This window comes from Glycine max, chromosome 9, assembly GCF_000004515.6.
Source record: "Glycine max cultivar Williams 82 chromosome 9, Glycine_max_v4.0, whole genome shotgun sequence".
In the NCBI taxonomy this organism is placed as follows: Eukaryota; Viridiplantae; Streptophyta; class Magnoliopsida; order Fabales; family Fabaceae; genus Glycine; species Glycine max.
In genome coordinates, this window is record NC_038245.2 from 46,670,035 (window position 1) to 46,697,126 (window position 27,092).

Sequence of the window (27,092 nt, forward strand, 5' to 3'; positions counted from 1 at the left end):
ATTTATTATATTCTATTATATATATATATATATATATATATATATATATATATATATATATATATATATATATATATCAACAATATTAATACATTGTATATGCATATATACTACAATTTACACTTAAAATTTAAAAGTTAATCTATTTAATTAGACTTTATATTATCTGTTCTTTTATGCTAGTAATCCAATAATTCAGTGGTTCACATTCAATTCATTACTATTTTAAACATAAGTTGAAAAATAAAGAGAGATCGAGATTTAAGGAATTGAAAGCTAAGAGAACTATATATCAAGTGATACTCAATATGAATATGAATTAAATGAAAAACAAACAGAAAGAGAAATGTTCGATCTCCAAATGATTTGGAGTGATTTTTTTCTCACCTTAACCCTAAGAAGCAAGAACCAGTCTTAATTTTCTCGCTCTCTCCCCTAGACCATATATAATATCACCGCTACATTTTTCCCTCTAAAGTACCACAAAATATTAAATACTATACAACATTGTCAGAGGCATGCATCCTCTAAACTCGATGGACCCTAGAGGAGTTCCTATTAATTTATTATTAGTGTGTTTGCTAGCTTTTTTTTAAAGCATGACAAACAAAAAAGTGTGGTGAACTTAGCAAGGCTTACCCAGCTTGCAATTTAGGGTACCAGCAAAGCGTGTGAGCCTGCTGGCTTCTGCCCCAGGTCTAGGTTTCATCATGAGCCCTTTGTTGAAAGGAAGCTTCCCAAGAGGTGCTCCTGACTGAAGAAAAGTAGCCCCATTTATGAAGAGGTCGTTCTCTGATTTCCACTGCCATTTGCTCCACACTTCAGGTGAAGCATAGTGCCTGTGGGATTTCCTTTGCAGCGTTGTTGTTGGGCGCGATGAACCGGTTTCCCTGGCTCAGTTAGTGTAGTCATTGTTTATCACATGGACAAAACCCTATCTGCATCGTGGCATTCTCTGATGAGCCCCTGACCAAGTTGGCGGCGTAGGTGTCGCTAGCTCCAAACAGCATTACCTGGAATAATCGGAGGACACCGTACCTGAGAGTTCCGGGTCTAGGGATCATGGTTTCATCATCGGAGGAATCGGTCACCGAAATCCTTGCCACAATTGGCTAACCTAAAACGGTCTTGTGCCCAATGTTTCCTACACCGCCAACAACTATCGATTGGATTCGTGGCCATGCATGGTCCATGGTATTTCTGCTTTAGTTCCCTCCTTGTATCATTTTCTTCCTCCATTAATGCCCTGCATCAAAGTATTTGTGAAAATCATCAACACACTCACTTCTTCAACCAAAGATAATTTAATCACGGAAATATGTCATAGTCATAGAATTTAATTAGAACCGCGCGATTGTTTATTCATATGTCATTGTGTCATACAATTCATAATCAACCTGAATTTGTATATATGCAAACAACAAACCAAAGTCATGAGAAAGTTGAGAAAAAAGAAAACAAGGATTTTGTTTTTTGTAAATTGGAAGTTTTATGTAAGCCATGTTCTACAAATTGAGAGCTAATATATCAATTGTGGGCAAACAAAGCAAGGTTTATCTTTTGATATCAACGTTTTATGTTGAGCATATATATAATTAAACCAAATGATAGTATGTCAATTAATTATATACACAAACAATATTAATACATGCATAAAAGTCTATGTGTCCCGTGCAATAACACAAGTGTTATATTTTTTTTTTATCAATGAATATTAATTTTTAGTTTAGTTTTTATTAGTAGAGATGGTTCATGACCTTTTTATCTTTTTTTTCTTAACCACTCAATTTATCTTATATTTTCACTAACGATATATTTAAACTATTATCAGCTGTTACTTTTGAGATTAAATAGAACAAATGTGCACCCAATCTTATAGAATTGAAGAGTGTATTTGAATATTGTAATTATCTACGGTTAATCAACAGTAGAGAAAAGAGTTGATAATGACAAGTACTTACCTATGAACATGGATATTGAACTCGGCTGTAACGTTTATAGGGTCAGGTTGGTAGGATTTAAGAGCGATCACTTGGGCCTCACTAGCTTGTGCTTTCAGAAAATCGTCAAACTCAGCAATGCCCGCCTCAAGGCATGGAATAGTAATGGCAAAAGCAACCAAGAAGATAAAGGTAACCTTATTTGCACTTCTTGCCATTATGCCAATGCCTATTATGGTTTTTTTTTGTTTTGTTTTATTTGGAGTTTTTTTTTTTTTTTGCTTGAGATTCTAAAACTTTTTTTCCTTCTTGGTTTAATTAGAAGGCAGGGATGGCCAAGGCCTTGGGTTTATTTGAGCCTTTTAGAGTCCACAAGGTAGACCTTAGCACGCCAATACCAATAAAAACCAAGCAATTTAACCATTCTATTTGTAGTCAAGACCTTGTCATTATTATTAACTCATCCCTAATTTCTTAATTTGAATTAATATTGTCCAATTAATAGCCTTTTGGTAAAATTTGTCATGTTTGACAGTTCATTTTAATCTTAATTACTTTGTCAGCGTTATATATGGTTTAATCTGTTTTGTTACGTTGCCTTTTTTATGAATATTATGATACTTTTCTTAGTTGACTTCACCGTATATTGTGGATCATATGTATTTTGAAACACTTGCAAGCCTTGTTTTTATGACGCGCTTGATCTTACACTCTTGTTGAATATATCTCTCAAATTGCTCTTACTTATAATTAAGTCCATAACACATTTATATGATGGTGAATGTAGTTAGGATCCATTTAATTTTTTTTATTTTAAAATTTATTTTAATTGAAAATAAGGTTAGCAATAAAAACATTAAATTTGATGTTAAAGTCATTTAATATTTTTTATTTTAAATGTTACTTTTAAATTAATATTTCTTGAATAGTTACTATATTCTTTAATTTTGCTATTTGAAATTAAAAAGGAAAGGTAACCAACACCTTGTTGATCTAAATGAAATTGAAAAAAATATGATTAAAAAAAATTACACCAAAGATGATTAATTAATTTTTCGATAAAGATTAATTAATTATCAACAAAATTCAACTGATACGTAATTCACACTAATAACATAATTAAAAAAATAAAAAAGAGGAATAAAAGTCAAGTAAGAAAGGCATGTTAACTCTTTTTAAAGAGTTTTGAATCATGTTTTAATTATTTAAATTAAATTTTCAACTACATGAGGTTCCGAGTTAGGTCAGAATAAATTTCTGTTTGTTCTTTTCTAAATAAAGCTTATGCATGCTGCTTACGTCCTAACCGGTATATATTTATTGAATTAACGTATATCATCATTACTTTTTTAATTAAAAAATACCATTGATGCGTGCAGTTCTTTATAGTACAGAATCACCGAGAAAAAGGACTTTATTTAAAGAATGGACAAGGACTATATCTAGTTAATCAGATAGCTCGGAAAAAGACTACTTTTAGCATTAACAATGTGAGTGGTAGGCCTGGTCAAAAGCTTCCATGCTGCAGCAACGACTATTTATTATTAACTTAACTAGCTAACTTTAACTTTAGCAGAAAGAAGAGCTGCTGTTTAACACCTATAACGAATTTACATTTATATAAAATAAATAAACATTCCTTGCTTCAAACAGCTAGCAGAACCGAAAGAGGCTTGAAAGTCAAGATCGATATACATGTACCAGGATAGTGACAACCATTCGTACTCCACGTACGCTTTCTTCCTTCCTTATATATATACAGCAACACATGTTCATGTATAATTTTATATATGAAAATTGTTAATTATATATGTTGGGGGAAATCTCCTTTAGGCTGTAATTTTTTTTCTTAATCATCCGGTTTATCAATAAAATTTAATCAAAAATTATTTTCATTAAAAATTGAACTCAAATAATATTTGAATAATTTAACCAAACTTTAGTATATTAATTACTTGTGTCTAATTATTTAATATTTTTTTTAGGCTGTATACAAACAACCTTAAATAGAAATAGCACAAAATACAATTTTAATGTGTAATTCTTACTTGTTGCATAAGTTCACATGTGAGATCTCAACAAGTATTTACTTTTTCAAACAAGGTTATTAGTTTTGTACACAAACTTAGAAAACCTTTTTCATTTCAAGTTAATTTACTGGATAAACTTAAAAAAAAAACTCTCAACAAATACAGGTTTTTCTTACAAACTTGAAAAGTGTTTTCTATTACAATACCTCTCACTTAAGTGGTTTTGTTTTTTATCAGCCAACAACTCTCACTTAAGTGGTACCTTACATTTTAATTACAACCTCTCTTTTTTAACTGCAAAGATATTTATTAGAATTAAGCAAATGGTGGATGTCATAAAGGAATGCCAACCAACATGCAAAGTTACACTGTTACAGGGCTACATAGTCAATGAAAACTCCCTCAGTTTCGAGATATACATATCCCAGTGGTTCCTATGCCCATAAGGCCATAACCGAACCTTACATTAATATTAATGTGTGAGTGAAAATTTAATAAATGTATTCTATAAGAGGTAGTAAAATGTGTATGCGTGTAATTAAGTGATGTGTCTATATGTATACACATACAACTTTGATAAGTGTTACTTTTCCGGATAACCGGCCACGTTTATCCTTTCATTTTCTCTCTTCTTTCTGGATTATACATATCACAAGAGGGCTAAACAATCTTTTTCCGTATACATATGCATGTATATATGTAAATTTATATGGCACTGATGGTGTTAGAAAATTGATCTTATGAAACCCTTAATTTAAGATTGTAGACTGCACCCTTTGGGGATGAGATCTGGGGCAAAAAGAAATGAAAAAAAAAAGATATAATGAATGTTATGATGTAAAAAGAAAGTGAGGGAGAGAATAATTGGATGTGAAAAACAGGATATAAACAATTATGGTTGATAATTTTATATATAAAGTTAAGTGTTAAATGCAGAAATTGTTGTTTGTAGCTTTTACGGCGAATAATTTAAAATATACTATTATTTTTAGTATAAGTTATATTATTTTAATATGCATGCACAAAATTCTTAGTTACTTTATTATATTCTTCGGTATTGCGAGACTTCTTTTCTCTGGTACATTGATTAAGTCAAATTTCTTTGGCAACATTGACGGACCTGCAACTTGGGGATTGTGTAGCTATTAAGATTAGGAACATTTTCTGTCGGAAACTTTGTTTGAACAATTAAGTTTTCTTGTCTCACACAAATATCCTCTTTGGTATTTGCTAGAGCATCTTTAGTGAGAATCACTTAAAAATAAGCAAATGTTACGTGACAATGAGTTACTAGTATACAGGATTTAAATTGTTAATTTGAATTGAAAGAGCTACAGACATGTCAATACAAGCAATTATATTGTTGCGTATTAGAAAATGAAATGTCTCTCTCTCACAGACACATAAAAATTTAAAGTGAAAGAAAACTATATAACTCATCTTTAATTGCAGGAGGATAATTATAAAGATGCTTTTACAGTACTCAACCAAATATTCTCAAGGAGACTACTGCAAACTTGCTTTAAGTGAAATTACTACTATGCTATCGTGCGCAATTTGAAAAGGTTAATTGACCAAACCAACATAATATCATTTGGGGTGACAAATCAATATTCTATTTAACCGTTAACCATCTAATTCTTTTTTGATGCATTGATAATCATCTAATTCATCCATGCATAAATCTAACCAATTATTCCAATTATAAAAATAAAAATGAAATAATTGATATATTTGTTATTGGAAGGATCGATAATGAATCAAATATCCAACATAATTTATAATTCATTGTATCAAGTAGACCAAATTAAGTTCATAAGTCTTTAAGGGACACTCACAATGTTTAGGTACATAGATATGTATAAATATTGAGCATTATTTGATTAAAATATTTTTTAAAATAAATTATAATATACTTAAAATAAATGGACTGGATATATATTCATTTATAAAAAAAAATAGATAATACAGGGATTGGATTTTTTTTTTTATTAAATACTCATAAATGAAATAAATTTTTGCAATACATTTTTAACATATAGATCGACCATACATCTATTACAATTTAATTCAAAATTTATCTAATCTATAGCTGTTTGGCATCGTCCCTGGATGAAAAAGGCAATTTAATGACCTTGGTATATTGAGTTTTTTTACCCATCCATTACAATTTAATGACCCCTTGGTGGATTGAGATTTTTATTCTCTTAAGAGACAACCCGAAGAAAGAGATGATGGGTTTTTTATGGCAAAAGATCACGTTTTGGAAAGTAAATTCCCTGCTGGAACACTTTTGACCAAAATTAGAAAGTATTCTTCTTCACGCAGTTCTTAACAGTCCTTCATTACTTAACTTGCAATTAACTTCTTTATTCTTCCTTCCTAGCATTGAGAAGTTTTGATTTTTTTTTTATGAAAAAAAGAAATCTCAAGTTCAAATTTATAGGAAAATTTAAGCTGAAATTTGTGTAGCATAAAGACAAAAGTCTAAATCCAAAGACTAATTTGCATGTACCTGAATGAAGATGGTTCTTAGGGATAACAGACAAAGGCTGAACACACAAACTGAAAGGAAAAATAGGGTACTTGAATGTTCTTTTCCATTAAAAAATAATTGAACTATATATGATCGTGATTTTTTCGTTTGATAGTGTTTTGCATATTTGTCAGCATGCAGGTCTTGTCTAGGTCTGCTTTGCTAAAGAGCCTATATGTACCGAAAGACTAGGCCAAGAAGAAAATTGGAATCCAATTTTTATATCTCTCATGTGGACTTAAATGCCCTCACTTTATTTATTGATTATTAAGCTCCTTTTCTATCCATAATTGTCAAGTCATAGTTAATACACCAAAATATCATCAGATTCATTATACCGGGTAATAATTCATAGGTATATACTCACATGCAGTAAAATATTTAGGAGAATAATGAAACTAGATTAATGCACATTGCAAAAACAAAGTTAGCAACTCCAAATAGATGATAACTCAAATTGGAAAGGAGGAAATTCGAAAGAAGATAAAACAAGAAAGAATGATCCAATGATTAATTAAGACTTCTTGCACCTAAGATAATAATTACTAGTATATGCTGCTTTAATTAATTACTCCAATTAGTACAAGGGTTGTTTCCAATATTTAACTTCATGGCATAGAGTTCATAAAGCAGCAACCTTACTGTTACGCTAAGGTTTATTCTCGGGAAAAAGGGAAGAAAAAAGAAGCAGCTAAAATTAGCAATCCAATCGAATTACAGGTACAACTGTACAAGCTTTTCTTTTTGGCCTAAGCAAAGCTTAAGTCACTATTTGGATATATAAAAGAAGGCATCCGAAGAAGTTTCTTAAACCAATATTTATTCTACCCTAGCTAGTCATTCAATATTCATGGACAAAATAGCCTAAAAAGCATGTAATAGAGCTTAATAAGGTGTAGGTGACCCTAAATCCTTCCAATACTAGCCATCATGATTTCCTTAGCCGATGCCTATCATGTAGTGGCGTCCACCGTCCCATTATATGTGACCATGATACTGGCCTACATTTCTGTGAAATGGTGGAAAATCTTCACACCAGATCAATGTTCAGGCATAAACAAATTTGTGGCAAAGTTCTCTATCCCACTTTTGTCTTTTCAAGTCATTTCCTCTAACAACATCTACAAAATGAGCCTCAAACTCATATATGCCGACTTTCTTCAGAAATTGCTTGCATTTCTCGTCTTGATAGCAATCACTAAGATCAGTGGCCGAGGAGGCTTGAAATGGATCATAACTGGTTTGTCCATAACAACACTTCCTAACACTTTGATTCTTGGAATCCCTCTCGTGAAGGCTATGTATAAGAGTGAAGCAGTTGTTCTCCTGGCACAGATTATTTTCTTGCAGAGCATGATTTGGTACAATTTGTTGTTGTTCCTTTATGAACTTGATGCTGTCAAGACCAGGCCTACTGCAGCTGCATCATCATCACAAGGATCAGGTAGGTGCTTATAATTGGTTGATTTTCATTGTCAAAGATCACACATCGACTAATGATTAGTCAAATTAAAGTATATTGAGGGACAATATTTTCGTCCTACGATTTGATTTTCTAGTGTTGAGTTTGACTCTTACCTCTAATTCTAAGATTCATTGTAAGGGGTGAAATTTATGAAGTGGTTGATATACGTGAAACATATAAGGAAAATGGTGAAGTTAAAATTGTCAAGGTTCTTAGCAAAACATAAACTTTCTTTTCTGGTTAATAACATCCCTCATTTTGGTTTCTTCATTCTTCTTCGTACCAGTAATTTTCTTTCAACAAAATTCTCTAAAGCCATAATTGATATCGTTGCATGTATAATCACTAATGTTATACAGTACAAAAACCTAATGCACGAATACAGTATGAAAACATGTTTTTCCAAATGTTTTTGGTTGAATATTAAATTAGAAAATAAAAAATAAAGCCTTTGAGGGAAATCAAAGGCAGTTGGGGTGGAGTGATAATAAGAGTTTTCGTGCATGTACGAACACGTAAAGATTAGCATTTTCATACATGTTCAACCAAATAAAGTAATATAAGACAATCAGATTAAGTGAGGTCAGAAGAAATGAAATTTGAATACATATTATTTCAAATACCACATTTAACAATTATCATTATTTTTTTATTTTTTTCTTATCATGTTGTATGATCTATCATATTTGCTCTTTGTATCTCTAGGCGTTAAATAAATACGAGATGTCTACAAATCATTTTGCATATTTTAACTGTCTCTATATATGTTTCTATGTGAACTTTACTTTTCTCCCTCTCAGTTAAATGCTATATATTTGAATATCTATTCCTTTGAAACACAATTTTATCATTAAGTTATATGCTATAGTGCTTTAACAACATATGAGTTAAATTAAACTAACACCTGTGTCACCATATATCGTGTCTATTGTGCTTCGAAATAGTATACGGGCGGTACAAAATTTAGGTACAAATATCTCCATAAAACTGTCCCAGAAATGAAAATGGTGTAATATCTATTTTCTTGAATTGTCTGTTAATTAAAAGGAGAAACAGACACAGGTCGTGAAGTACAATCAAAAGGAGAAGAAGACGCAGAACCTAGAATAAAAAGGAAGAGGAAGGTCTTGCTCATTCTTGTCACAGTGGGAAAGAAGCTAATTAAAAATCCTAATACATATGCAACTTTATTGGGTTTTATTTGGTCAAGCATAAAATTTAGGTAATTAGTTAACATGTTTATCCATTCCATTCTAGTCATCCCAAGATATATATTGTCGTATTTAATTTCTCCTGATCATAATTAAGGTGACAAATAAGGTTAATTAATAACTTGTTGCAGGTGGGGATTACATATGCCTGAAGTTGTTAGTCAGTCAATCGAAATATTGTCCAATGGAGGTCTAGGCATGGCCATGTTCAGCTTAGGTACGTAAAAGCAATAATTCATGGTTTCTTGTTATTATGAACTACTAATTTGAGCACCGAATTTTAAGAGGGGCACTTGTTTCTTATTGGAGAATGAGTTCTGAAAACAACTTAACACTCCAATTCCAAAGTTGCATTAAAAGGTTTAGTTTTTTATATTTCTTGGTGGACATTTATATCAGGTCTGTTTATGGCATCACAGTCAAGCATCATAGCATGTGGGCCAAGGATGGCAATGGTGGCAATAGGACTGAAAGTTGTGCTTGGACCTACCCTGATGGCTGTGGCTTCCTTTGTGATTGGATTAAGAGACACATTGTTTAAAGTGGCAATTGTTCAGGTGATCTTTTCTTTTCTTTTTTCTTTTATGTTTCTACTTTTCAGGTCATTAATTTAAAGGTAAATAGTTTGCATGATTTTGCATGTGGCAGGCAGCTCTACCCCAAGGAATTGTTCCTTTTGTTTTTGCCAAAGAGTATAATGTCCATCCAGCCGTTTTAAGCACTGCGTAAGTTCTACTGTCAAAGCATCTCTTAATAGTTAATACATTGATGAAACCTAGAAACTTTAAAGTCTATATTGATGCCTGATGGTCACGATAAAAAAAGTTAGCTAGTGTTGCATTTTTTTTTTCAATTTTAATCATTCAAATACGATCGATTGCTGCAATTCTCACATCTCATAATAATAATAATAAAAATATTAATTTGATCCTTATATATATATATATATATATAGATGTCAAACTTTTACATTTATATTAATTAATGATTTTCTAAAAATACAAATTTAACGAATCCAAGTGCATAAATGTAGAATTTTGACATCTAATAGCAATTAACGTTGTCCTTATATTTAATGTTTTTCTTGGTTTTCATTACAGGATCTTGTTAGGAATGCTCATTGCCTTGCCGGTGGAATTGGCCTTCTACTTCCTATTAGCAATTTGAAGAGCAAATGTTAAATATATGCTAGCTAGGGACATCGAGAATAACAGCATTACATTGCCGTAAAATAACAATTTATAAATAGTTGTAAATTTACTGCATTATTGATTCATTGTAATTAGAAAACATGTGATCACTCAACTAATTAATACTACTTAATTAATTTGTCTATAAAAAATATATTATTGTATATATCGTTAAATAAATTTTTGGTGTCATTTAAAATTAAGGCCAGAGTTGTTTTAGTAGTTACTTTAATAAAAAGCAAAAAGAGTTGCTTTAATATTTAAAGAATTTAGCGACCAATAATCTTAGTCGCTATATTATAAATCAGTGGCTGGAAACAGTTGGTAAATATAAAAACTCAGACCTAGTGACCGACTTTAATTAGAAGCAATGACTTAATCACTAAATCCGTCTCCAACATGATTTTCAAATAGAATTTTATCCCCATTTAGCAACCAATATTGAGACAACATTTAATTAAATTTTAGCAACTGAAATATTCCATTGCTAATAACTTACTATACGTGTTTAATAGCAACCGAAACTATTTTGGGCGCTGAAATGACACATTAAATTCATATAGCGACTGGTCACCAAAAGTAGTCATTTTAATGATAATAGCAACCAGAATCGTATTCAGTCACTAAATGACAATTTAAAAATGCATCCAAAACTAAAATACTCTTCGTAAAAAAATAAACAATTATAAAAAAATTGATAATATATATTAAAAAAAATTGTTAGTTATAAACTTTAAGTATATAAAAAAGTATTTATCTAATGAAATATTTAAATTTATATAACACGCATGATTAAACATGATCCAATAAATCCCAAGTTACCAAGGCATAATTACACCTAATGTTACATTAATGAATGATCAAGATCCAATTAGGCATAATTGTAACATTAATATTTGATCAAGGTTTAGTTAAGTCCAACTATAACATTAGTAATTGACTAAGGCTCAATTAGGTTGAAGTGTTACATTGATGATGAACTAAGGCTCAATCAAGTCCAAGTATAATATTCATGATTGACCAATGTCCGAATTTAAGATTTAAGTGTAATATTAATAATTGACCAAAATCCAACAAGACTCTAGTGTAACTCATTATTCTAGGCCCAAATAAACCAACTAAAATACTAATGATTAACTAAAGCTTAATAAGACCAAAATATAACACTAATAATTGACAATGCCCAATTAGATTGAAGTGTTACATTAATGATGGACTAAGATTCAATATGACTTAAGTGTAACACAAATTATTGACCAAGGCTCATATAGATCAAATTATAATTCTAATAATTGACCAATATCCAGTAAAGTCTAAATGTAACATTAATGATTGATCAAGGTTATTTTTAACTATTATATTTTTTTGAACAAATATTGAATTATAATTTAGAAATAAAGACAAAAGGATAAATTAAAAAGATAAGGGTGCTCATAAATTGATCTAATCTAACAAAAACTAAAGAAATTGATAAAAAAAAACAAAAAAATAACTCATCAAAATTACTTTAGAGTGGATTGGATTTGATCACATTTTGAATTTAAGATCAAAAGGATGGTAATTTAAGAAAATTGAAGTGATTGCATTACATATTTTTTTTCTTCAAAATAAATTCAATACAAGCCATGAAAATACCATGTACAATAGCGGTGTTCATGGATTTAGATAATCCTGGAACCCGAATCAACCCAACCTAACCCAATCAACTCAATTTAGAATTTTTAGAGTTTCGGTCAAATCTAACCCAAAATAATTAAACTGATTCAATGCATGGATCAAGTAAGTTTGGGTCTTTTTTAGTTGTTGTTTTTTTTCTTTCATGATTTTGTTTATGCTTTTAGCTATAATTTTTATTTATCCAAACTAAAAATATTTTATTAAGATTAAAACTATTCATTATATTAATCAAATATAATCATAATTTAGTATCTTTAGAGAATATTTAATCATTATATATTCATAAAATGTTAGGAAAAACCTAATTATTGTTTTAAAAATAATAATTTTAAATATTTTAACTTGATTAATCCAATTCAACTCGATCCTTTTATGATCAGATTGGTTTGAATTGAATCTATCTAATTATTAATTCACTTGTGATTTATATTTTAATCCTAACAGTGGCATATGTATGTATATTTTGGCCATATATAGTAATTCTTAATAATAACAAAATTTTAATATTTATACATAAATGGCTAAAATATAATTTTGGTCTTCTTATTTTGTCCTATTCATAATTTTAATTTGCCTATCCCCAATTTAAAAAAAAGACATTTAGTTCTCAAGTTTTCAAAAATTAATAATATTTATCTAATTAATCTTCAACTTTTTGTATTTTTTATTTTTTTATTTTGGTTCAATTGGATCATAGTCCTAACACATTCATTTAACACATCATAAAAATGATTTAATTAATTAAAATTTAAAAAGATTTAAAATATCATAAAAATGATTTAATAAAAAAAATAATTGATTGATTAAAAATGTGAGACTAAATGTTTTTATTTAAAACAGAGGATGAAAATTAGGGGACCAAAGTTATGTTTTACACTATATATAATTATAATCATATGGAAGCCGTATATTTAAAAACATATATCATATTTATTAAATTTAATAAATATAATATTTATTAATATTATTAAATTAAGTTGTATATTGTATTTAATAAATGTTATGATAAATAGTATTTAATTTTTATAAATACTACATTTATAACATTAAATTCATATACTATTAGACATATTCAAGTATACTTTACTTATATTTTTAAAACAAAACAAGTTTTTGCGTTTATTTAATTGTAATAGTTTTTCTGTCAAAAAAATTGTTATAGATTCTAATATACATATATAAATATATATAATTTTTTGAGAAACAAATATATATAATTATAGTCATATGAAAATTCATATGTTTAATAAGTATAAATTATATTTTTGAAGTTTAATAAATATACGAAACTTAATAAATATGATATTTATTAATATTTTTAATTTAGCTATATTGTATACTGTATTATGTATTTAATAAATGCAATAAGTAACAGTTTTTAATAGTTATAAATACTACATTGATAACATTAAAGTCAAAGAATTTAGAATATAATACATTTATTCAATTTAATAAATATAGTTTATTTCATAAATATTAGTATTTAATTATAACAATAAATAATCCTATTTAATGTTTATATGAATAATAAATTAATTAGTATTTAAGTTTGTACATTTTACATGATAAATATTTATCATATACAACTAAATTTTATAATATATAAATTATAGTTATAATTAAAATTTGCAATAAATAAATATTGTCGAGCATAAAAATTATATTTTAAATTTATGATAAATAATTTATATGATGATATATTTTTATTTTTAATTTTTTTTAATTTTTAAAAAATATTTTAGTTAAAGTTAAAACTAAAGATTTTCTTGGTAAAAAAAATTATTATATATTAAATTTTACATGATATATCTTTCTATAATAGATTTATTAACTTTTAAAATAATTATCTTAAATTGTTTTACACACTCAAATGCTTGTTTATTAAACTCAAAAATACAATCATAAATCAAGAAGGAAATAAAAGAATTCCAGAAATGAAAACGACAACGTTTGGATATCAAACGGCGGAGATAGCTTTCTTGAGGAAGAAAATAGCTCCCCGAAAAGAAAGGTGAAAATTAGGGTTTGAGGTATTTATTTAATTGGCAAAAGACGGTGTTTGGGTTTCACAGACAGACACACACTCGGTTCTGCCTTCACAAAAAAATTATCGAGATCCCCTTTTTCTCCTAAGAAAAGCCATGGCTAAGGGTCCCGGTCTCTACTCTGACATCGGCAAGAAAGCCAGGGGTACTCTCTCTCTAATTATGTTGAAATTCTATTAAATTGTGGTTTTTTTGGGGGGTAGAATTTTTCCTTACTGTTAAAAATTGGTGCTTTTTGATGAATCCTAAATGGGTTTTTGTTTGTTTGGTGTAGATCTGCTGTTCAAGGACTACCACAGTGACCAGAAGTTCACCATCACCACCTACTCACCCACTGGAGTTGTGAGTGTTTTTTTTTTTTAATCTTTCAATTTTTGTGGCACAAACACAATGCATGGAATGGGTATTTGTTTTGCTGTTGGGTTTGTTATTGGATGTTCTTTTTAGCTTGTGTGAGTAATAATGTTGGTGAAATCAAAGAGCTGTTTGAAGAAAGCAGGATGGTTTTGTTGGAAGTTTTGTGTCCTCTATCTATATCTTGACTGTGAGAAGTCTGTTTCATGGATTTCTTTTTTAATAAAATTTGGGTGTGTATTGTGACAACAATTGATTTTTTGGCCTTCTGGTTCTTCAACAAATGCAAAGTTTTGATTTTGCTTAATTAGAACACAAAATGGATTTTTTAGCTGGCATTTCTCTGGCAGCATTTTGATTATAGACTGTTTTAAAAGAAGAAGAAAAAAACATATCATTTTATTTTAAAAAAATGGGTTGTGATTATTGTTTTGTTGTGAGTTTCACCTTTTAGTTTTGTTCATAATTTTCATTTTTGTCATTTTCAGTTTCTCTGTATACTGATTGGATTGTGTTTTTCTATGAGCTTTTGTTTTCCCTGTATGTTCCTTTAGTTTCAAGATGGGAATAATCTAGATGTAGCTATTGAAATTATATAATTTAATGTAATATGCTACCAACTAAATGTATATTTATGTTTAAAGTATTTTTAGACTTAGATTTTCCTAATTTACTTCATTTTACATAAATGTGCGGAAGAATCTTGTTTGTATTGTCAGGCCCGTGTATTCTTGTCAACAGTGACCAGAGTGACCACTTTTGCATCTAAGTGGAGCAATGCTCAACTGCTCTCAGCTGTTCTTGATAGAGTGTAATGGCTTCAAATATGATATATGAGGGTGATACTTGAAATTTCCTAAATTAACCCAATAAAAGCCCACTTTGCAGTGGATAATTAGATTTTTAAGGGGTTTTGTCAGGTTTTCAATGTAGTGCAGAGTGAGCTAGCCTTCTTTATAGTCTTTTGCTTCTATTAACATTACTCTGTTTTGCAGTCACCTACCTCCCCCATGACCCATCTACTATTTTGGCTTTAGGCAGTAGGCACTCTCTCCTTTTGCACTTGTTTTGCAGCTTCCAGCTGTTGTCTACTTGTCTTTCTGTTCTCCAATCCAAGTCCACATGGACTTCTTGATAATAAAAAACAAAAGAAATTTCCACTCCTTTTTTTTTTGGTAATTTCCCTTTTGTTTTGGTGATTTATGATACTTTCCTAGTTCCATTTCTCTTAAAATCACATCACTGTTTCTTTTTATAAATAATCTTTTGTTTGTTTGTTTAGTTATGTGTGATTGATTTTTATTATTTGTATTTTTACTTTCTTATAATGCTTTGTTTTAGTTAATTGATAAAGGCTGGCTACTTTGGGATCCACTTTGTTAACATTTTAGTGTGGCTGCACTGGCTGGCTGCCCATTTTCACCATAATCTATTTTGTATACTATTTACTTTGTTTTAATATTCAGTGTGAAAATTGTAGCATTATGTTTAACCATAGTAAAAAGAAATCATATAATCTGTGTCATATACCTTGCAATGTGCATGCCTTGATTGAAGTGGATGGATGTTGATGCAAAGTAGTATATCGGTTGCAGAATGCAGATACATGCTATAAACTGATCCTCAGGAACACATCTGATAAAATTGTGATATCCATGATGCCAATTCCGTTTTGACTTGCGTTTAGCAATATGTGATTTGGATTTGTATCTTCTGCTTCAGGCTATAACAGCATCAGGAACCAGGAAAAGTGAACTGTTTGTGGCTGATGTCAACACCCAGTTGAAGAACAAAAACATCACTACTGATATCAAAGTTGATACAGATTCTAATGTAAGTTTGTTTGAACATTTGTTAGTTATCTGCTCTTTTCAATTGAGATCTGTACTCCTTTGTTTCTGATTTATGTGCCATGTACAGAATTATCAATCCAATTTTTGTGATTGACATTTCATATTTGTTCTACTACCCCTGGAAGGTGGACTTTCAGAAGTTCAATTTGCGGTTTTATCAGATTTTTGGATACCGTGTAAAGTTTTTGTCTTCAACACTTCAGAGAACACCTTTTCATTGTCTAATTGTTTTAAAATCACTCATTCTTAACTTTTTTTGATAAATTTAGTCAAGCTGTTTGAGAGGGCGAGCCCTGGTGCAGCGGTAAAGTTGTGCCTTGGTGACTTGTTGGTCATGGGTTCGAATCCGGAAACAGCCTCTTTGCATATGCAAGGGTAAGGCTGCGTACAATATCCCTCTCCCATACCTTCGCATAGCGAAGAGCCTCTAGGCAATGGGGTACGAAGTTTTTTTTTAGTCAAGCTGTTCTTATATATATATATATATATATATATATATATATATAAGGCAAAAAGTTCATACTACATGCTCCATGTTGATTGAAATTACTACCTATTTTGCCAACATCAAGTAGGTTGTCTAATTTAACTATTTAAAGTAGAAACCTCTAAAAGAAATCATAGACTTAATGAAGTGTACATTGTTGAAAACTATGATAATATGCCCAAAGTTGTCCTGATTAAAAATTGAAAATGGGGCTGTCATGGACATGGTTATGTGCAGGCTGAGGTTGAAGGGTGTTTCCTCATGTCTTCTTTAATGTCTTTTTGTCTACAAATGACTTTTATATTCCTATGACCATTTCACTAATGTTAGTTAATGCTTGTGCATTCCAGCTCTTCACAACTATCACTGTTAATGAACCTGCTCCTGGTCTGAAGGCTATTTTTAGCTTCAAAGTTCCTGACCAAAGGTCTGGAAAGGTAAGATAGTCTACCATTTTGCATAACAAGGTTTGAAAATCTAATGCAAATTTAGGTGTGTCGAGCAAACTGTGTAGTTTGAGAAAGCAATCTCATTAAAACTCTCTAAAAACCTATTTAACTCCTGCATCCTATTCCTTTATGGTAGTAATTTGTATTGTCTGTTTTATGGAACAGGTGGAAGTTCAGTACTTGCATGACTATGCTGGAATAAGCACCAGTGTTGGGTTGACAGCAAACCCAATTGTCAACTTCTCTGGTGTTATAGGAACTAATGTTCTTGCTCTTGGTGCTGATCTTTCTTTTGACACCAAAATTGGGGAGTTAACAAAATCCAATGCTGGACTGAGCTTCACCAAAGATGACTTGATTGCCTCATTGACTCTGTGAGTAACTGTTGCTCCTCTATGAGAGTGTTTGTTGTCTTCATCTCTAAAATTTAAAAAATCTTTTATTGTTTCTCATTTCCCTTTTAGAGATATGTTTGTTTGCATATACTTATACTGTCCAAACTATCCAAGGCTTGTGCTTGTAGCATACTGATGATGGATACTATGAGTTTATATGTTTTGTGATGTAAAGTTCTTTTGTGCAGGAATGACAAAGGTGATGCTTTGAATGCTGCATATTACCATGTAGTTAACCCCTTGACCAACACTGCTGTTGGTGCTGAAGTGACCCATAGATTCTCAACTAATGAGAACACTCTCACTCTTGGTACCCAACATCAATTGGATCCATTGACCACATTGAAGGCACGTGTGAACAACTTTGGCAGGACAAGTGCTCTGATCCAGCATGAGTGGCGTCCCAAATCGTTCTTTACCATATCTGGTGAGGTAGACACCAAGGCCATTGAAAAGAGTGCTAAGGTTGGATTGGGTTTGGTTCTCAAACCCTAAGAATTTTGATCCATCCTGGCAAGAGCATTGAGTAGGTGTTAGGAAGCGTATAGTCTGTGAGACTAAATTATTTCCTTGAAGTTGGTTCTCTTCTTGGGTAAGAAGTGTTCATGGAGTTTTCGTTGCATTTGAGCAATTCAACCTTGTAAAAATAAATAGGCTTTCTATAAACCACATGTGACTTTTTAAATGCCCAAAGCTTAGCAAGCCTCTTTTGTTGAATGAGGATTGGCACTCTTTATTGAGGTTTTGACATGAGAAATTTTATATCTTCTGATTTGATTTGATGGATATTTTCTGCAATATTCCCTTAAATCTTCTGATGCGACCAATGTTTAATTATTGGGATGTTTTCTGCAATATTCCCTTATGTTTTCTGGTTTGATCTTGATCTCTATGTTTTATTAATTATTTCTGTCAAACCTATCTTCCTCCTTGTAGTCCTTTCTTGCCGTGTCTATTAGGTAATGTTGTCGTGAGATGTCATCAGTTTTAATGTTTGTTTGAAAGTTCAATAAAATTGATTTTGACATAATTAAATTCTAACTACCGAACATAATTGGAATGTGTTGAAATTAATTTCAGTCCTAGATTTTATGTTAAAATGTGTGTACAGAATGAGATTCATTTATTCTTGGTGTAAAATTACCTGGCCATTAGTAGTGAGGAAATCACTAAAGGCAGTTGTGTTAGTAACTTAGTACTTAGAAGTCATAAAGGCGTTTTAGATTGCTCAAGTAGTTCTTCATGGATATAGATATGAAATTTTTTCTGTAGTTGAGTGCGAACTTGGAATAAGTTGTTTCAAAATTTAGATTTTAAGCCCTTAAAAGTTAAAACTACATCTAATGTAATTCCTTCAAGAAGATCAAGCTGGCAAAGCTTTGCATTTGATTTAGCACAGACTATTTTTCAATTTAATCATATTTTTGCAAGGAAAAAATAAACTAATGATTATCAAACATTTACTTTTATGTCAATTAGTTGTCGTGTGTTACATTGAAAAGGAGAGATATCAAGGACGTATGTCTTCAGGAAATGAGTCTGTTGTGCGTGATTGCTTGACCAATGGCTTTCCATCACACTGACCATGACAAGATAAATTCAATTTATTTTTGAAAGGTAATTAAGGTTGACTTAATTTATTAATCTCTAAATAATTTAACAAGGAGTAATATTTTTCCGGCTTCAATGATTTTAAAAGAGCAACATTTTACATAAAGAAAGATAAACACAGAAAAGAGATAATAGGCCAAAATAACAACTTTTCAAGCTCCTCTTCTACAGCATTTGCCATCTCATTTCTCGGCTCAAGCCTTAAAAGGAAGCTTCCAACCCCAATTTTAGCACATTCATATTCACGGGCTCTAATAAGTGAAGATATGTAATATATTATCAGTTTTTTTTATAAGAATGAGACTAAAGATAATAAAACTTATAAATACTAAACAATGTTGTTGGTACAAATGATACCAGATCCATTAAGCAAAATCTCAACTTAAAAATAATTATTATTGATTATTTTTAAAATAATATGTAATTCTAAATAATTTTTTTTTAAAAAAATTCACACAATATTTGAAGTGAATAGAAAAGAAAGATAGTAAAAAAAATATAATTTGGTAATGTGGTGAAAAATAAAGAACTAGAATTAATAAATAAGAGATATTTGCATTGAGAATTTAAGAAATACTAATGATACAATTAAAAAGTGTATCAACTTGTACTAAATAATACAATCAAAATTCATGACAAAAAAAAAATCTTTATGATAAAAATAGACAATTTTTTGTATATGAGATAATAATGATATAGATTAGTATCTTTCATGATACGAGAAAGTAAGAAACATTACCAAAATAAAAAACGAGAAAGTAAGAAAGAACAAACACAGAGCCGCAAGTTCGTAAAAATATCCAGAACTTTTTAAGTCTATCAAATTCCAAACTCTAGCCAACATTTAATTACATTGATAATTATTAACTGAAAAGTACATTGACGATTGAGTATGTAAAAATATCTATGAATAACATGAGTTAACACCACCACCTGTTTTCTTTACAAAAGTACATTCTGAAAGGAAGAAGAAAGCCTGTGAAATGGTAGAAAAAGTATAGCAACTTCACAGTAACAAATTCCACATGTGAAAACTGTGTTCTAGTTTTTCTATTCAAGTTTGGTCAACTTGGTCCCACTAAACTTTAAAATCCCGTAAACTGTCTCATGGTCCCCCCCCCCCCCCCCCCAAACCTTATTTGAGATAAGATAAGGTCAGAAAACTCTAATAATTCCTCAAATTTTCAAAACACAAACAGTTTCTGTTCATTTGATAGCCTAAGTTGTAAGGGAACGGAATGAATAGAGAAGCAAATCAAAGAGAGAACCATGATTCTTATCCATTAGGTTTTGGTGACTTGATATAGTGATGATATGGAGAACCATGAGGACCTTTTGGACTTGACAAGATCCTCACTGGTTGACCCTTCCTCGATAAAGATGCTAACTGTGCTTGCATACCATTTTTAGGCATGGACATGGTACGATCTACTCGCGCAACCTGGAAGTGATAAGATGAGATAGCCATATCCTTGAGGTTTTGCAAAGGCTTCAGAGCTTGAACAACTTCGCTCATCATAGGTCTGGATTTCGGATCACGGCTAAGGCATTGAGCAGCAAGCTGCGCAGCCTTCTGTGACCCTTTAACAGAGAAGTGACCTTCAAGGCGAGGGTCAATTATTCGTAGTAACATCCTCCGGTCTCCTAGTACAGGTCTTGCCCACTCCACAAGATTGTGTTCCCCGTTTGGTCTATTTTTATCGATAGATCGTCGGCCAGTGAGCATTTCAAGTAGCACTACTCCAAAACTATAGACATCACTTTTTGATGTCAAATGTCCTAATCAGAATTGACAGTTAAGGTCAAAATTAAAACTCCAAATGCAAAACTATGCAAAGATGACATCAATTGAGAAACGATATCTAGTTATCATGGAAATAAAAATCTAGTTAAAAGGAATATTTATATAATGTGATGAAGAAAAAAAAAAAGACTTAATCTAACTACATGCAACTTTTAAAGTTTTAAAGTCCTGTGGTCACCTTTCCCTGTTTTTAAAGATGAGGCATGCATTTGGTTTTGATACATTTATAATTTCAACTCTTTACAAGCAAACAAAATCTTGATTTTGTGCTGGTGAAAAAAGAAGCTTATTTATGACAGGCTGGAGAACTTATAACAAACTGAAATTTAGCTTAAAAATAATATTACTGCAACAAAAGCAGCTGGTAAAATATTTCATTCCATATATAAGAACACCTAGAGGCCAATAATGTACACAATCCGAGATGTCATAAGCAATCTAGAGCCTGAATCATGTTGCAAAGTCTGAAGTTAATGAAACACAAAATTAAAAAGGAAACTCACCAGTCATCACATATTCAGGAGCTGCATAACCATATGTTCCCATGACTCTTGTTGATATGTGTGTCTTTTCCCCTTCAGGACCATCTTTGGCGAGTCCAAAATCAGAGAGTTTGGCATTGTATTCCTAAAAACAATTATGTTTTTATGTTTTTATGTTGGAGGATGGATAAAAAATAATTAAAAACCTTTTTCCTGGTTAACTCACATACCGCATCTAACAGAATATTAGATGTCTTAAAATCACGATAGATTACAGGCCTCTGAGCTTCTTCATGGAGAAAAGTAAGACCTTTTGCAGCACCAAGTGCAATTTTCATTCTAATAGACCAAGGAAGAGGCAACGACCCTTCTGCACAATTCATGGTTGTTACCAGAAAACAATGAACTTCCTTATGCATAAAAAATTCAAAGAGAATAGTGCTAAGCAGAAAGAACAATGCATTATAGGACGAGAATCGTTATCTTATGGTTTATATTTTCTTTAAGCATAAAATCCTATGAATTCACTAAATTTACTGCAAAAACAAGGACTGCAGTTATAAACAAGCAGTAGTGAAGACATGATTAGAAATAAGACAGGTTCAAAGTGTACTTCTGAAGAGGTGGTTCTCCAAACTTCCACGAGGCATACATTCATAAACCAATAATCTTTGGTCATCTTCAATACAGAAACCAACCAATTTGACCAGATTCGGATGGACAAGGTCACCAAGAATGTCTAACTCTGCCTGAGAAGGGAGAAAAAAAAGGGAAATTGTTAAGAAAGAAAAACTGTAAAAGAAAAATTCATAGAAGGAAAAAAGTTGATAAGAAGGATATGTAAGTTTCATACAAGCCACTCTTTGTGACCCTGCAGTCCATCATGGTTGAGGGTCTTGACTGCAACAGTAAGCCCAGTACCAGGTTTCACAGGTGCAGTTCCATTTTCCTCAATCCAACCCTTGAACACACAACCAAACCCTCCCTCGCCAAGAAGACTCTCCGGCCTGAAATTCCTAGTGGCCAATTTAAGCTCATTGAATGTAAATTTTCTCAAACGAGAAGAAACCTTCAACTCCTCACTGAATTTTGGAGTGGAAGGGACACTTTCTGCATTACTGGTTGATGTAGAGGACCCTGGAGGAGCATTTGTTTCCTTCTTGCTTTTCTCAGATGCAGATGTTTTTTCCACTGTTTAAAAAAAATCATAAATTAAATTATTACTTCTTCAGGATTTAAGAATTAAAAAATCACTATTTCATGATATGATCCTGATGTGCAACACTTTATGCAACTTCATTACAGGATCAGAAACATTGTACAGTAACTAAATACTATCGCGCAGAGTGGTGTTAAAATGGTCGTACAATGATGATACCATCCGTGGACAAAATCATTATGTTTTTTGGTATAAAAAAATTAATGATTTTGTTCAAGGCAATTAAAAAAAATAGATAAACTTTCATTATTATATAAGATTCAATAATGAACTCTCAATGCCAATACTAAGTTTCAAATCATGATATCTTTTTCTGTTGGATGAATCAACTAAAATAATTTTCCCTTTATCTTTTCTTGTTTAGCGATTGAACCTATGAATTTTGACCTTTACTGAAATCTCACCCCACCATTACCCTTTGAGAATCTCAAGTTGCTATTAAATTGTCATGACAGTTAAGTAGATAGTGGATACCTTCCTCAGCCTTTTGGACAAGATCAAATGTAAATAGCGTTACTGCTACTGTTTACACAAAGATTATGCAGCTTTCCAACGGTAATGCACCACAGATCATTATTTTGAAACTCAATTATATGCAAATAAACTAGGTATTCCTCTAACTTCCTCTAGGAGTAAAAGTACAATAAAACTTCATATTACTTTAATTAACACGCAATCCTTATTGTTTCTTAAAATTGGAGAGATAAAGGGGTGGTGGATTCAACCAAAGGGTAAAGATGAAATTTTCTCTTTTCACCCAAAATCAATGTCAAATTGAAATAATTTCCTGAAACTTAAGAAGAGAGGCATATCAACAAGGAAAGAAAATTACCACTGTTAGCACTAGTGCCACTTATGGAGTTATCAACCTTTGATCTTGAAGGTATACAGCTACCAATGAAACAGAATTTAACACAGCACCCAATTTCCTTCTCAGCACCATCCTTTTGCAAACTTACCTTTGACTTTCCCACATCCAAACTCCCAGCCTGAATTGCATTATTCCTAAACCCCATCTTTCCATAAAACTCTTACAAAGAACTTTTCATGCTCAAAATTCCCACAAGTTTCAGACTTTAGGATAAAAAAACGAAAGGAAATAAATAAAAAAGGCCACTTCAAGCAACCTCACTTTCAATAATTGAAGACTTTAGAACCCCATCAACATGATCATGATCATAAAATCATAATCAACAGAACTAAAAGAACAACAACATCACTGTTTTGAATCACAACAAAAGGATCAACACGAGTACACAGTTAATTGAGTTTTAAAAAAAAAACACAAAGACAAACAGAAACCCGGTTATGAAAATGAGTCCAAAGGGGCTGTAGGTGGTGGAAGAGAGAGGCAGTGGAAGACTGCATGTGAAAGAGAGAGTTTTTTAACAACGGGCCGGCCGGGCAGGCTTCAGGTGTGAAAGTTGGCAGTCGGGCAGGGCGGGCAGGAGCGAGAAAGTGACAGCCATTTCTTTATGTTTTTTTTGCTTTTTTGAGAGAAGAGCACTTGCTAGTTGCTAGTTTACAACTTACAATATCTACTTTTCCTCTGAATTGTTTGACTTTCATTTTTTGCACTCTGAATTATTTCACACAAGATAATGTTCTTTTGCCTACAAAAATATAGACGAAATATCTCAATCATTAAATGAAAGCCATAATTAAGTGTTACGTTAGTTAGTAAATTAATATGCATAGTTGGTGGCTTATCTTCATACACAACCTTTATAGAAATATATGGTACACATACAACTAATTAATAAGTACTTAATTGTATTTATATATGGTGCAGTCAAAAATTGTATTTATATATGGTGCAGTAAATTAATATGCATAGTTGGTGGCTTATCTTCATACACAACCTTTATAGAAATATATGGTACACATACAACTAATTAATAAGTACTTAATTGTATTTATATATGGTGCAGTCAAAAATTGTATTTATATATGCTACACACAAAACTAATTAATAATTTCTTCATTATATTATTAAATATACGCCGTGTTTTTATTTTTAATATATATATATGAATTTTATGTTTATTTCGTAATGATTTTTCTTCGCATCCTTAATATTTGAAAATTTTATTTTAGGTCTGTATTGTCAATTAAACGATCTTGTGTCTGTTAAATATTTGATAACACGATTTATAACCATTCAGTCATCACCAGTATTCGTTTCAAAAGTATAATTATAATTTTATCCGCCGGAATTAATTAAAGTAAAAAATAAAATTGAAGACCCTCTTTTGAGTCATCCCACCAATGCTTCACCTACCTTCTCCTTCAACCTTCACCTTCTAAAACAAATCTTAAATTTAAAAAGTTGTTGCTTCTAATTAATTAATTAATTAACAAAGTTGCATTACTTCCTAATTTCACCATCGAAGTCGCGATGGTGCATTGTGCAAGGTGGCGTTGAGGTGGTGCAAGCGGTGTGATAGCGTCGAGGTTGGGCATAGCCGGGCGCGTGATGGTGCTAGTAGGGGTTATGTCAGTATTGTTCATGGTGGTAACTGGTGCACAATGCTATTGGTACAAGTTTGCATGCGAGAAGAAGTGTTTGTCGCAAAAGGGTTGCGTGCAATCAAATTTGAAGATTGAGGAAGTGCATGATGTTGGAGGAAGGTGGCAAGGTTGGTGCGCAACCAGATCCAGTGGTTAAGGGGTGGCGTAGTTGTGCAACGATGGTGGTGGTCGTTGATAGTGATGGTGGCACGCATAGATTTTAGTTAGAGGTTTAGTTTGATGATGAAAAAGTGAAGGTGGTGGTGTTAGGAAATTGAAAATTCAAAATGAATTGTTTATGGTGATTTTTAGTCTCTATAAAATGTAATTTTAATTTTAAAATGAATATCGACGATTTTAAAATCGTAACAAAACGTATTTTTAAAAAGTTAATTGTCATGTTACTAGTTAAGGGAGAAATCCTATTGGCAGCGATAAAAAATAAAACTTTTCAAATGTCAAAAAGCAAAAATGAAAAAAAATTACCGGAGATTAAATGCAAAATTCAGATATATATTAGAAATAAAAAAAAACATATTTAAGCCTTAAATATATGGTTTCAATTGATCCCTATCTCAATATTAAATATTCCTTTTTTGTTTGTGTTAATGGTGAAAATTATATCTATTCCTCCAAAGGAAAATGTTTTCAAGATAGTAAAAGAATTTTCAATGATTCTATTAACAAATAAATGTTTAAAAGTGAGACATAGAATCCATTTTTGATTATGAGTTCTTTTAAGTCAAATAAACAAGTTTCTAGTTTTCAACTCAATAGAAAATTGTTTAATATTTAATGTAAACTACGGTAATAATTTCAATAAACATATCAATTTTAGTTGTAATAAGGTAATTTATAAAATAATATAATAACTTTTAATGAAAGTGTTTTCGATTCAATAATTAGTTTGTAAGTAATTTCGATAATAATAAGAAATATGAATTGGAAAAATAAATTTTTGAAAACAAATGGAGATTGAAAGAAGTCAAGGGTTTAAAAATAGGCAGTAAAATAAACAGATATAAATTCATACAAAGTGAGAAATTAAATATATACACAATAACCTGATGAATTTTTGCCCATTTCAATGGTAGGTGTGTTGGTGTTTTGAGAAATTAAGTGTTTGTATATCAACTTCCTTATTACAACATAAAGTTCTATATTTATAAAGTACAATTATAACTACCCTTAACCGTTATAAACTCCCGTAAAATCTTTAACATCAATGACTCTGGTCTTCGATCTCTATCATTGATGATTTTATCTTCAATTTTTACGATTGATAACTGGTTTTCGTTCACCTTGATAATTTTTATCTTTAATCTTTACCGTTGATATCTTCTAATATCTTAATATTTTTTAAATCTTTATTTCTTTTATAACCATACAATTAACTAAAAGACTATATTTTAACACTTAATTAAAATAATCTATTAAAAGATTATTTCTTAATATTTTATGAAAAATTATTTATCGATAATCGAAAAATGTTGATGTTAACAGTTTGGTAAAAACATACAACTTTTGAATTCTTTAATTATATCTTATAGACAATAATTAACAAAACTGTCAATATAATCGTGTTAGCCAATTTAGGACTTAGGAGCAATTGCACCATCATTCGTTCCATCATTCACAATATGCCACGTTATTCCCATTAGTGTATTTTTTTTTTTATCAGCAACATATGTTTACCCATTTTTCGTGTACTGGGATGTGACAACTCATGACTCGTGAGCAATATAGAAATAGTGCCTAACTTTTGAAACGTTTTATGAGCCAATTCGTGGAGAAGAGACAATGCAATCAATCATTTTCAGAGTGCCTCGCTGG

General features: G+C 30.9%; 4 protein-coding genes across 6 annotated transcripts; 2 read left to right on the top strand and 2 right to left on the bottom strand.

The window, feature by feature from the left end:
* Positions 1-625: 625 nt before the first annotated feature.
* LOC102664159 (probable pectate lyase 3) lies at positions 626-2,158 on the bottom strand. Its single transcript, XM_006588259.1, has 3 exons — positions 1,962-2,158; positions 1,118-1,246; positions 626-890 (listed from the first exon to the last, which is right to left on the bottom strand). The coding sequence occupies exons 1-3, from the start codon at positions 2,156-2,158 to the stop codon at positions 626-628; spliced, it is 591 nt and encodes a 196-aa protein (XP_006588322.1).
* A 5,159-nt stretch (positions 2,159-7,317) lies between these two features.
* Positions 7,318-10,472, top strand: LOC100801456 (auxin efflux carrier component). 2 transcript variants are annotated; one of them, NM_001289322.1, is made up of 10 exons: positions 7,437-7,950; positions 7,988-8,009; positions 8,258-8,379; positions 8,420-8,486; positions 8,939-8,978; positions 9,126-9,193; positions 9,314-9,399; positions 9,582-9,739; positions 9,831-9,907; positions 10,283-10,349. In NM_001289322.1, the coding sequence occupies exons 1-10, from the start codon at positions 7,437-7,439 to the stop codon at positions 10,347-10,349; spliced, it is 1,221 nt and encodes a 406-aa protein (NP_001276251.1). The 2 variants fall into 2 exon arrangements, with proteins under 2 accessions (XP_003534463.1, NP_001276251.1); XM_003534415.5 differs by lacking the exons at positions 7,988-8,009; positions 8,258-8,379; positions 8,420-8,486; positions 8,939-8,978 and having other exon boundaries at positions 7,318-7,950; positions 9,019-9,193; positions 10,283-10,472.
* A 3,718-nt stretch (positions 10,473-14,190) lies between these two features.
* On the top strand, positions 14,191-18,127 carry LOC100170728 (peroxisomal voltage-dependent anion-selective channel protein). Its single transcript, NM_001251448.1, is given in 6 exon segments — positions 14,191-14,239; positions 14,369-14,436; positions 16,171-16,281; positions 17,139-17,225; positions 17,403-17,611; positions 17,821-18,127. Coding segments are annotated over 6 exon segments (831 nt in total).
* Positions 18,128-20,100: 1,973 nt separating this feature from the next.
* LOC100802866 (probable serine/threonine-protein kinase PIX7) lies at positions 20,101-24,225 on the bottom strand. 2 transcript variants are annotated; one of them, XM_006587704.4, is made up of 6 exons: positions 23,581-24,225; positions 22,383-22,720; positions 22,143-22,278; positions 21,760-21,896; positions 21,551-21,674; positions 20,101-21,022 (listed from the first exon to the last, which is right to left on the bottom strand). In XM_006587704.4, exons 1-6 carry the CDS (start codon positions 23,762-23,764, stop codon positions 20,520-20,522), a joined length of 1,422 nt encoding a protein of 473 aa, XP_006587767.1. In that variant the 5' UTR covers positions 23,765-24,225; the 3' UTR covers positions 20,101-20,519. The 2 variants fall into 2 exon arrangements, with proteins under 2 accessions (XP_006587767.1, XP_003534465.1); XM_003534417.5 differs by having other exon boundaries at positions 21,760-21,899.
* Positions 24,226-27,092: the final 2,867 nt, after the last annotated feature.